Source organism: Hippoglossus hippoglossus, chromosome 1, assembly GCF_009819705.1.
Source record: "Hippoglossus hippoglossus isolate fHipHip1 chromosome 1, fHipHip1.pri, whole genome shotgun sequence".
Classification (NCBI taxonomy): Eukaryota; Metazoa; Chordata; class Actinopteri; order Pleuronectiformes; family Pleuronectidae; genus Hippoglossus; species Hippoglossus hippoglossus.
Genome location: NC_047151.1, coordinates 17,758,291 through 17,771,311, shown reverse-complemented (window position 1 = coordinate 17,771,311; position 13,021 = coordinate 17,758,291). Strand labels below are relative to the sequence as shown.

Sequence of the window (13,021 nt, the reverse complement as noted above, 5' to 3'; positions counted from 1 at the left end):
GCCAGGGACATTTGAGTTTTTTACATTTTCAGAACAACGTGCAACAGTGATTTTTATTGCGCAAGATGCACCACTGGCAAGACAGCGAGGTGAGAGAGCTTCTCAGTTTACATTACACCAATATCTGGCTTTAGTCTGCAGTGGGAATGGATACAATCGTGATTCACTTTCGCGTCGAATTCTGCAGCAGACACTGGTTTTTAATCGTCTCTATAGCTCTGATCGGCAGTGATGGAAAAATGACATATGAATATGAATATGAGTACAAAAAAGAAATCAGTGAATGCACTGATTTCTTTTTTGTGTGGAAATTTGAAACATTTTTTTTGTCTGGACCTAAATCAGTCCAGACTGATACATGATCCATTACATTGTTCACTTTTGTTAGTTGTGGTTTCACTCTGGAATTTAGAGAGCAGACTTTTGCATGACAAATGTATGCCCTGTTGTCATCACCTACATGGGTTGCATCTACCTATACTTCATGCATCTGCCACCCGAGAGTTGTCACTGCAGTGTGTAGTAGTCTTTCCGTTTCACGATTAAACCAGATGATTTCATTGATTTCTTTGCCACTAAAGCATTATTTTTTGTCCGTTTGTCCAGGCCGAGGTCCGAATGAGGCACCTTTCACAGCTTCGGACTAAACTGAAAAGTCAGAGAGTCCGCACCAAATAAGGAAGGTGTGAAAGCTCCCTTAGAGAAGTTAGGGACAGTGAAACAGAGCAGTTATTCGATAATATTGTTAGTTTTAACTGGATACAAAACTATTCCAATTTTGTTAGATCAGTGGTAATACAAGCATTTGATTTTCTTCAATGCAAAAGTCACATATGATTAAACAGGGATACGCTGACAGAGATACAGAAGATAGAAAGAATGAAAGAGACAAAAAATATATAATTGACTAAAACAGCAAGGAATGAAAGAAAGTGGCAAAGAAATGATAAGCAAAGGGGGGAAAAAAAACAAAGAAAGAAAAGATGTCAGAAGAAAGAGACGAAAGAATGAAAGAAAATGAAAAAGAATAAGAAAAAGAGAGACAGACGGAGACAAAGCGGTGCAGAGGGAGAAGAAAGGACGAGATTGGGTTGTTGTGCCGAGCTGCACTCGACTCTGTGATGTTGCCTGAGTTCTGACAGCTCCTCTAGTTCAGCACTCCCCTACCTGACACTTCAATGAAGCCTACTGCTGCTGCACCAGCATCCACATGTGTGTGAGTGTGTGTTGTGAATGTGCACGAGGATGGTCCGACTCTGAGAGAGATTGTTGGATATTTCCCTGTGAATGTCAATGCCTACCCTTAACTGTGGGCGCGCACGTGCTCACGAGCATCTTAAATGCCACCAAAACCTAATTCTGTTCCTTAATTCAAAGCAGAATCAAGTTGAGCTGACATACGCAGCAGGGGTAAGTGCGAGGGGGAGGATGTGTTGTGTGTGTGTGTCCATGTGTGTCTTTGTGTGTGACTTTATGGGTGTGAGCGGGCCTGTGCATGTGTGAGTTCATGTGTGTGTGTGTGTGTGTGTGTGTGTGTGTGTGTGTGTGTGTGTGTGTGTGTGTGTGTGTGACAGCAACCCCCCTGTGGTGAGACCTAATTTAAAGTGGGTAGATGAACACAACTTCACAGTGAGACACAGGCCCTGACAGGAAAAAAGACACACAGACACACACACGCACACAGATGCACGCACCACAAAACAGCATCAACCAGACAGAGAGGAAGTTACCTCTACAGTGAGAAAACCCAGTTGCTTCCTTTTTAAGGTGCACAAATCAAAACAGAGAGTAACAGTCCTCTCGGTTTCACACTCTGTGTTTCCGTTCGCATGTGCAAGAGCGTGTGCGTGTCTTATTGTGAGTGTGGTTGCTCTGACTCACTGGGTTGAGAAGCAGAGTGAGAAAAAGCTCTCCCCCATGGATGCTTTTGTCCAGTTCTTTAGGTCCGCCAGGGTATTCCTTATAGTAGATGGTGTGAGTAAACAAGCCGCACGTCTGTCGAGGCAGCACCTACACACACGCACACGCACGCGCGCGCACGCACACACACACACACACACACACACACACACACACACACACACACACACACACACACACACACACACACACACACACACACACACACACACACACACACACACACACACACAGAGAGAAGAATGCAAAAAAGGGAGCAGTTGTTAATATCCTTCATATCAGTGCAAGTGCAAATGAGCTAATGGCTTAGTCAAGTCTGAGACAAAAGAGCCTTAATGGAGAGAAATGAGATTTTTCAAGGACCCATCAAAGTGTACTCCACAGATTGTCTCCTGCACTCATGGAACAGGGAAACGTTTTCATCCGGCTTCCCTCAGCTCCCGCTGGAGCCCCAAAACTCCTTTATGCAACTTTTTGCACATGTGCATTAGCACTCCCAGAGACCTGTAAACACACTTTAATATGAACAATCAGCTGAGTTTTCCCTTTGAGGGCGTGTGGAATCACCCTGTAATGATTTTAAATTAAAAAGAAAACTAAAACAGCTGTTGTGGCGCGAACGTACCGATTTCGAGGTCACGGTGCAAACAAACCAGCCACAAAGAAGACCAGCCAGCAGCATAAAACATGACAGATGTACAGCCTTATAGAGACAAGCTTTTTTCTACACAGCAGTTTCTAAATATGAGAAGCGGGCAGCAAAGCAGGTCAGGGTTATTCTGATGTGTCGTGTCTTCCTGCCTCTGGGAATGTTAATTATCGCAGAGAAGAAGAACAGGTACGAGTTCTACAGATGGTTCGAGTCACGTTCTTGCAGAGTGTGACAAAACGTTTTTCTGATATTGTGACGTGTCGTTGGATAAAAAGCACACGCAGTCATTAATAACACAAATGACGGCTCCGTTCCATTTCGGTGCTCCAGTTCCAGGACTCTGCTGTGTTGTGCATGGCTCGTGCAGGGCTCACTGACACACCTCGCTGGGACACTTCTTATAGAAAAACGGGTCGTAATTAAATGTTATTATTTCCCCGTCTGACGTACGCGGTGGGGGAAAAAAAAGAGTCAAACTAGGGTTGTCAAAGGACACAGCAATTAGTGCCTTCCGCGTGTTTGGGCTTTGAGTCCTGAGGAGCTGCTCAGCTGAGATTTCCATCACTCCGGCAGCAGAGACCAGAGATTTTCATGCAGGTGCACAGGACACGATGCTTTGACGTGCACACGCAGGTGAAGTTCAATCTTCCTGGGGCACTGTTGGTTTCTTTTCTTGTCCACCTCCACTACACCTGTTTGGTATTTTGGTTACTCTCTGTTTACCGAAGCAGGACGAGATAATAATGGATTACTTTTAAGCCCACCTCGAACAGGTGCACTGTGCACACCCGGGCCTGAGAGTACTACAGGCAGCACACTGCCACACAGTGTGAGTTACATACAGTATATCTGTGGGCCTTGACTGACGAAAAGCAGGTTACAGATGTCAATTTCTCAGATTCTCGATATCGCAAAAAATGTTATGGTTGTATTAGTGAAAGCAGCAATTGATTCAACATCAGTGACATTGTTTTAGAACTGAATTCTACAATCTAAGATCAGAATTGTCAGGAAATCTTTATAGCTCGCCTCAACTGTACTGTAGCATGCGCCAAACAAGAAAAAACTGTATTTAGGCCAAATTGAATAGATATTTTAATAGATTTAGGTTATGCTTTAGGAGAAGAGAAGAGAAGAGAAGAGAAGAGAAGAGAAGAGAAGAGAAGAGAAGGAGGTCTTTATTGTGAACTCCTTCTGGAGCACTTCCCCGTGTGAAATAAAGAGTAAAGGCTGGAAGCGTAGATATTGGTTTATCTATAAAACAAGGCAGACTGATTCACACTCACAAGATAGAGAGAGAGAGAGAGAGAGAGAGAGAGAGAGAGAGAGAGGGAGAGAGAGAGAAACAAAGAAAGAGAGAGAGAGAGAGAGAAAGAGAGAGAGAAGGCCACCACAGCCACAGACACTCAGCACTATTTCACCAAACCAATTATCCACAGAGCTATAGCTCAAAGTGATATAGTACATTTTAAAAAGAAATACACACACACAAGTATGCATGTTTGCACGGGTGCATGCGCCCACACACACACACACACACACACACACACACACACACACACACACACACACACACACACACACACACACACACACACACACACACACACACACACACACAGTCCCATATCTCAGTGTGATTTGTTCTGATACTGTGGGTCCAGTGGGTGGCTCTCAATCTGCTGACAGAGACACACAAACACCAATTTTACAGCCTTCAGACAATGTCCTGTCCTCCTCCGAGCAAACAAAGATGGAGAGAGAGAGGCAGAGGAGACGGAGATTAATAGACAGAAATTGCAAAAAAATTGGAGGTGAAAAAAATAAAATAATAAAAAGGGGAAAGGTAAAGAAAATGGGGCGGGTTGTGAAAGATGTCCCGGAGTAACTTGACGAGGGGGGTCAGGAGACGAGATGACTTGTCAGTGTCTGAAAAGATCACTGGCCGGTTTACGGGGGGAGTGATTTAAAATTAAAATTCTGCATGGACGGAGGGGTACTTATACACGCGCGCACGCACGCACGCACACGCACACACACACACACACACACACACACACACACACACACACACACACACACACACACACAGAAAAAGGTTCCGCCTGCACGAGCTAAGTTTTTGAGTTATTTTTTTTTCTTTTTTCCTATAGCCTCCTTTTGCTGTTTAGTCAGTGCAGCATGCAATGTCTTAGAGCAAGAACAGCAGACCTTTCTTTATTTTCCTCCACTGCTTTCACATTGCGGCACAGTTTTAAATATTTTATAGTGTCTACGTCTGAATATGTCCAGGCATGTTAAATGGGCAGGGGGGCGACTTCCATCCTGAACTTAGTTGGAAAAAAATTAAGTTGTCAAGCATATTTTATAAAGTTACTAGAATTTAAACTTTATGTCTAATCACTTAATGCAGACATTTCACTTGAAATAAGACACTATATTAAGTTGATGTAATTATCAACATTATTATTTCACCATAATTCAACAAAATAATGTTTCCAACTTAGAAGGTTTATCTTAATCAATAAATTCGATTTTCTTGTCTTGCTACCATGCATTTAATTAAGTTGTGGTAACAGGTCACCTGAAGTGGAATACACATTTGTCTATTTCTACAGCTTTGTAAATACAATTTCACAGAAGCGGTGAGACCTCAAGGTCAAGTAGCCGTTGTTGTTGTGGCTTTTCGATCGTATCACATATCATGTCGTCAGCAGATGGCGAACGTTTGGTTGTTATGGAATTGCAGCTGTTTAAATGTATGATATTTGATTATGAACATTTTGGCGACATTTTGAAAGTTCATTCTCGACCTTAGATACAGCTGTTGACCAAATAAACTCATTTATTAGCTGTTCTGGAACGTTTCTTCATACAACACAATCTAAATTTGCTGATGATAACATTAAATTTTAATATCTACAAATCCGTGACAGCTGAGCAAAGCCCACATGCTGATAAAGATAATGGGATATAATGAAAAAGCTGCTGGTGGGTGTACGCTGTGTTTTTTCCTTCCATCAGTCTTATTTTTTATAGTAAATAACATGATCAACAAGTCAAGTCCTGTATTAAATATGAAATCCTACTCCTCACTAAATCCCTCCTTGCCCTCGCCCCCTAGTACCTGCCTGACCCCCCCCCCCCCCATGCTCCATCCTGGAACCTCAGATGCAGGTCTGCTCACCATCGCTGGTTCCAGCCTGAGCACCTATATGGTGACAGGATATTCCACAATGGACACTGAACACTCCTTAAAACCCTCTTTTATTTTCTGTCCTTATTTAGTTTCATTCATATTCTTAATTTCCCTAAAGCTGCCTCGGCTTCCTCGTGCTATCCAAGTTATTATGACCTTCGTCAAGGAGGTTGTGTTTTCATCTGCATTTGTTTGACAGTGAGCAGGATTATGCAAAAACTACTACTGCTGATCTCCATGAAATTTTACAGAGGAGAGGGTTGGATCACTTTCTTTAACAGTGCGAGAAAGTGAGCGAGTTTCAACATTTTCCTTGATTTCTTGATATTGAGTGTGTGCAACATGGTGCCGATCCAAATAACTGTTGGGCCTTCCACTCCACATCCTAGTTACTATCATTATGCTGCGGCTTGACAGTTTTGTTGAAGATTTAATTTAACTCCAGTCAGTTGCTCTATAATTTGTTTCAAACAATATTTTTCTCCCCGGTGAAAATTCAGATTTCTTTTTTGCTCTTTCATGTTCTGTCGTTCTTTGTGAGATGTTGTACAGTGTTGAATAAAGTGTGTATTTTTGTTTAATGGCTTGTTATTTAATTCAGTGAATCACTGGTGTTTCACAATACCTCAGAATGGTTCGTGTGTAATATCACATTATAGCCTGTCAAACTGTCAGCTTTGCATTGTATTGAAAGGAAGCTGGATTAAGTGGCTTGTCTTTTATGTCGCCGTGATGAGATGACAATGAAATAAAAGCGGACTTGGGGGACTGATTAGGGAATTGACATCGCTGTCTGTGCAAATTGTTTGCTCAAAACCCAAACACAGAAGAACAACATGGCCCGGTAATTTTGGTGTCAGATGTGATCGGTTCTTTTCGTCAATAAGCGAGCAGTTGTGCACGCTAACAAAGAGCCTGACTGACAAGTGAACGAAGAGGAGGAGCTGGGACAGAAAGAGGGAGGGATGAAGACAATGTGCTTATAGGTGAAAGGGGTGAAAGGAGTTACAGTCGCAAACAGCAACTGATGAAGCATTTATTGATGCATTTATGGGTAATATACGGTACAGATACACACACATACTTGTAGAAAAACCCATCCGTTCAGCCACATTGGGAAATCCATTAAATATTAAATCAACGTGGGGCTGAGCATGCTGTGGTGAGACGAGGTCAAAGAATTCATATCACACACAGACACACACAAGCGCACATATGCATTCACACGCTGTACACAGAGGTTACACACCACACACAGCGTCATTGATTTTTTTGTTTAAGACCGCAAGAAACAATCAGCACACAATTTACTACTCGGCAAACACTTAGTTGCACGAAGAGGCAGCAGATAAAAACACTTTCTCAAAGTGAGATAAAAAAGAAAGCGAGCAGCGAAGCCACGTACCCCGACGCTCTCCTGTGACTAAATGATTCTGCGTTTAGGCTCGCTTTGATTTTTGTTCCTCGAGCAATTTATAATTCATTGTTTTAATTTCAGTCGGATGAATTAAGCAAATCATTTTCTCCTCCTGGCGGACAAGGAGACTGCATAACGTGCTCTGAGTGTTGGGTTTGATTTATGAACGCTGCATGATCAATGGGGGTTATGTTAGAGAAACACATATGATAGCTTAAAAAAAAGGATTTATCAAGTTTTTCTGTGACTCAGCTCTTTTAGTCAGAAATCACAAAACAAACATGACCTGTCTGCCAGGGCTGATATATCACACCGCACCAGCACTGGCTTGTATTTATAGGGATGATCACAATAAAAAGCTGTGGGAAAACAAGCTTAATGAGCATAACCTCTAGTCCTACAGAGAATGAAAGAGCAAGAAAAAGATTCAAGACAGGAGGGAGAATATGAAATAATCACAGATATATATTTCCTGTAAAATAGGTTTTAAATGACGCAAGTTTTTTCAGCAGCATGACAAACAGCATTTCCTATCATGTGGATCGAATATTAGTTGTGGTCTGTAACCAACTTTCATGTACCTGTAAAGACGTGAGAGTTGATCAAAGTGGTTCATGGACATGAATGGGAATCAGCACATTTGCGTGATGGACACTGCGTTGTCTCCTCACCATGATGCTGTTGTGGACGAAGCCCTTGCGGTAGCGGGCGGGCTTGAGATGCGGGTACTCCTCGGTGCTGGTGACCCGGATGTTCCACACGCGCCTCCAGGCCTCGTAGAGCTGCAGGTGAACCGGGTACACGCCTGAGTGGTGAGGGGCCACGGCGTAGCCCATGTCCACCGGGATGTTGTGCTCCTGGAGAGGGGACACGGACGCAAACATGAGGGTTTATATACATGAAACAAAAAACAGTTATGGTACATTTACAACTCTTGAAAAAGGGCATGACGAACACACACCGCCAGACAGTGTGACCTTGTCGAAGAAGCACACCGTCTGTGTTGTGTTTGTTACGATGTCGGCCTTCAGGTTGGAAATTAAAAAATATATATAGTTTGTGAGCATGTGTGTGAGTGTGTGAGGGTGGATGGTTGCTGGGTACATCTCGCAGACTGATGGTGTTGTCCTTGGCTCTGACACACACCTACACACACTGTCAAAGCTGAGCATCAGCGGCCAGCGGGATGAGGGAGTGGCATACGTATGTGTGTTTACAATAGAGGTTAGGGATCACACTTTATGAGCACGTTCACCTTCAACAACATCAACAACATGAACCACCAGCCCCCCCCCCCCCCCCCCCCCCCCGCTTTATTGTATGTGTGACAGGACACGGTCATACAAATCATTGACACACACACACACTCACACACACACTCACATACATGTCAGAGCCAAGCAGAGCGGAGCAACAAAATCTCTCGACCTTGTGGACTTCAGATTAAAAGGGGCTCAGATATGTCCATGTCTAAATAAGCCCATCATCCCCTACTGAGACACTTGACTATTTATGTTTTAGAAAATGAAAACATAACAATACAAAAACTCTCCCATATGCTGTCTCATCGGTGAACTGCAGCATCTAAACTTATCCGTCATATCAAACAAAAAGGAATTTCTGGCAGATATTTGCAGAAAAGATTCAATTGAAAATGATGATAAAACGCAAGGACATTTTTCTAAGGCAATATGGATCCAAACTTGTTCCTTACAAACTTTGTTTCCATAGATGAGAGCAGGCATATGTCACTTCCGTGTCGCCTGGGTAACTTCAACCCATTTTGGGTGATAAACTGTTGAAATTGAAAACCCTCTTGGCACTATTCCTAAACGCTGCTGCGCTGCATTTTGTACATCAAATAATAATAATAAAAAACGGTTTATGTTTTTCCATGCTGCCACAAAGACAAAAGGACGACAAAGGAAGAGATGTGAGGTCTGCGAGCTGCGGTAAACTGTGGGAACCAGCCAGTCAATAAATGTTCAACATCTTAACATAGTGAATATTGATTCAAGGAAAGGGCGGTTCGGAGAAAGAAAAAAAGGAGACCCCAATTTAATGTTATCCTGTAGAGCTAATGTTAGCTCACCCGGACTACCTGCAGTATGTCAACATATGACACCTCTGGCCACTGAGTGGGGTCATTCCTCTACTTTGCTGGAGGCCGAGTAAAGGACACTGAGCAAATTATATTTCTTTAACTTTAAGTAATGACGCAGACGATGACATAATGTAATTTTGCCTGACTAGTCATATAGGACTTTGACTCCTAATGTGAGAAATATAATTTTTCTCATTTTACGCTGTTAAACTAGCAAAGACCTCATAATTTGTATTTTCCACCAGTCAAATCAGCGGGGATGTTTTCACCCAAAAATGGGCGGGGCCATGACACAAGGGCAAAGTCTGAAGATGAGCTGCTCTCATCAATGCGGCTAATTTACATTTACCAAACATGTAATCTACATAATAGGGCCACGCTCATAATGAACATGGGACGTGAATTCCCAGAGTTCACACGAACATCATGTCTGTAATCTGCTGGACAAAGAAACAACAATAACGATTGCAAAACAAGACGTCCTTGAAGAAAAGTGCAACCGTGGGAAGTGAGCTTGATTAAAAGGGACACGCGAGAAGAAAGCAGCAACAGAGCAGACAGCTGCGGGAAATGTGCGCACTTGCGAGTGTGCGTGCGCATCCATCTCACCAGAGCGAATTCCTTGTTGAGTACCATCTGCTCCAGCAGGGACGACTCGTTGTGGAAGAGGTGAGGCTGCATGTGGCTCCACATGTGGGGGAACCACCAGAACTCGTCCACATACTTCAGCAGCAAATCGTCTCCCTCATCCTCCTCCACCGTGCCTGCACACGCACGCATGCACACACACAGAAAAACACACACAAACACAAAAGGACAAAGAGTGAAACATGTACAAATGTTTGCATCATATAGATTCACATAGTTCAGGCACACACAGCTTCAGCACATCATCAAGAGACTGGGGTGTCTCGGGTCGTGTTGCTAAATAAGGTGCTCGTCGGATACCATGGTGATGAGAAGCGATGCCATGGCAATAACAGATGCTCTGATAATTTGTTCCATTCGATATCAGATTTCTTCTAATTATAATCATGTTCAGTCTCACCTCTATTGTTTTTCTTTTCCAGTGTATACCACTTCTTTGTTCTCTTGCTGCAGATTTAGACGCTTAAACTAAAATCAATAAAATCTGTCCTTGGTGCCGCAAGAGAGCTGAGAACGTAGAGCAGCATGTCACAGCCGAACAAATACACCTGTATATTCCACTCAAAATGGAGAGATAGTACGACACTGAAACAATTTTTTTTTTTATGATGATAAACAGGAATATGTATTATACACTCTTTATGCTTTAAAACTGCGTAGGAATGATTTGACTCCCCACAAAGACCACTGTGCTGCAAATTCATTTTTTCTTAAGTAAATCATATCTGGTCATTTGTTTGTTCCTGCCTTTAAGTGTAATACTCCATATGTAAATTATATAAATGTATTTTAGTACTGTAAATGAACACATTAGATGTACTGCAATGATTATATCTGAATTAAAAACCAATCAGTGAGAGTCTCTGTTACTCATTTGATATCACAGTGTGAATAGTGGGACGAGAGATGCTTGCTTACTCTGCACGATATATAAGATGCATGATGGGAATCGTGCATAATGACTTCATATCAAACCTTAAACATTTTGTTCAACTGCTTATAGCTATATGTACAAGTGTCAACACATAACACACGATTTCTATTCTAAAAACAATTAACAGACGACTGTTTTTCACACTTACACATGTCTTATTGACTCAGACTGACGTTAAGTGACATCAATTCTAAAGATAACTTGATTTCGACGGGTATGAACATTCATTTTTCTTTTGATGGATTGTGGTAACTGCTAACAAATGTCCAAGTGAACATTTCCTTTTGTAAAAATGTGTTTCATCCTGACCCTTCATCACCATGACAACAAATAGCAGCTGAGAATGTTTAGGTCTGTTCATGATCTTTCATTCTTCTGTAAACAAGTTAAATGTGACAATAGACATGAAACTACCATACACGACATGTTATGATGGGTTTCATGAAGTTATATATTTAACTTAACTTGAAACGAACTAGCGGGCGGGCTAATAACTTCACGCCTCAACCACACCTCTGATCACGTGTCAAACTTCATCCTCTTCTCCCTCCTTCCCTCATTTCTTCATCCTCCGTTCCCTACTTCTCTCATCCCATCCCTCATCCCCATCTTCATCCCTTCATTCTCTTCTTCCTTCCACACTCATCCCTACCCATATCCCTTCATCCTTTCCTTCCTCCTTCCCTCATCACTTCCTCTTTTTTTCCTCTTTTTTCCCTCCATCCCTCCGTCCCTCATCTCTTCATCCTCTTCTTCATCCCTCCTATTCGTGCATACCTAGGTACTGACTGGGGGGCCCATAATAAGCTCGGTCTGAAGGATGTCAGAGACAGAGACCTCCCACACAGTCCTGTCCTGTGCTCTCCTGGACACGCCTACATGAAAACCTTCACTTCTAGTATTTGGGATAGTAGTCTGCAATTAACCCAGATGAGTTGAATGAAGAAAGGCAGGAATCCTTCAGTTTACATTATAAAACAATAAAGGTTTATGGTGAGGATTTATTATAGTGGTCATTGGGGTTTAAAGCAAATAAACAGAACTCACCTGTGTGGTAGAACTTCCCAGAGAAGCCAAGGTTGAAGGTAAAGTTGGAGATTTGAGCACGAAGCTGTTTCTGAATATCAAGGAGAGCCTGTAGATAGATAGATAGATAGATAGACAGATAGATAGATAGATAGATAGATAGATAGATAGATAGATATATAATAGTGACTTTAGTGACAGAATCCCATTAACCTCCCTGCAGACAGTAGATCAGCTTCATCTCTCCCCAGCCTACACTTACACTTGCAGATAAATGCCCGATCTGTCTGATTCACATCTTATGTCTCTCTGTTGTATATTTAAGTGAGATCTTACTCCCCTGAGAAGTATCAGATGAACTATACATCAGACAGCGATGTATGTGTGTGTGTGTGTGTGTGTGTACTCATCTCTGCTTTTCCTGGCTTGACAATGGCAGCCAGTCACCTGCGTGCTATAGTTACAGTGTGCGTCACCGTATTTCTCTTTTTCTTTCTCCCCCAGCGTTCCAGTGGCTGTTCCCACCCTTATCGTTCCCTCGCTCGCTGGTTTCAATACTTGAATTAGGATTTTCTCCACTTATTTAATGACTTCATTAGTTTACTGGCCTTTAAACAAAGACTCCGTAATGAGTGTTAACTAAAGAGAGTTGCACAGTCGCACACAGTCACACACACCGACAGTAATGCCAGTTAATGAAGGTCAGTGCATTAGTAGCCTCTGGAGGGTGGACTAATAACCCCCCCAACACACACACACACACACACTCCTCCCTCCTCATCATTCTCTCCATCCATCCCTAACATTACCAAGTGACACCCCCCACCCCCCTGCCCCACCCCATTCTCTCCCCCTTCTTCCACCTTTTTCAGATTCGCCCTCTACACTTCCATCTTTCCACTTCTGAGAACATGCAGTCGCCCCCCCCCCCCCAACTCCACATTTGTCTTCCACCCCTCCCTCCCTCCGTCCCTGCCTCTCTCTCTCTCTCTCTCTCTCTCTGAACCTCCATCTCTCTCTCGCTCTTGCTCCGTGAAAATGTCACATTCTCAGGAGACGGGGCTGCTCTAATTTGAAAGGAAGGCTGAAGCAGCATGGAGGAGAGATCGCTCGCTCTTTTT

At 42.8% G+C, this 13,021-nt stretch overlaps 1 protein-coding gene across 2 annotated transcripts in view; it reads right to left on the bottom strand.

The window, feature by feature from the left end:
• The window catches only part of ndst3 (N-deacetylase/N-sulfotransferase (heparan glucosaminyl) 3), a 43,902-nt gene that overhangs the window by 17,210 nt on the left and 13,671 nt on the right, over positions 1-13,021 (bottom strand). For both annotated transcript variants that reach the window (XM_034592391.1, XM_034592383.1), the window contains exons 3-6: positions 11,922-12,009; positions 9,902-10,056; positions 7,860-8,045; positions 1,882-2,010 (exon numbers count right to left, since the gene is read on the bottom strand). In XM_034592391.1, coding sequence (XP_034448282.1) covers positions 1,882-2,010; positions 7,860-8,045; positions 9,902-10,056; positions 11,922-12,009 — 558 coding nt within the window. The remainder of the gene's footprint in view (positions 1-1,881; positions 2,011-7,859; positions 8,046-9,901; positions 10,057-11,921; positions 12,010-13,021) is intronic.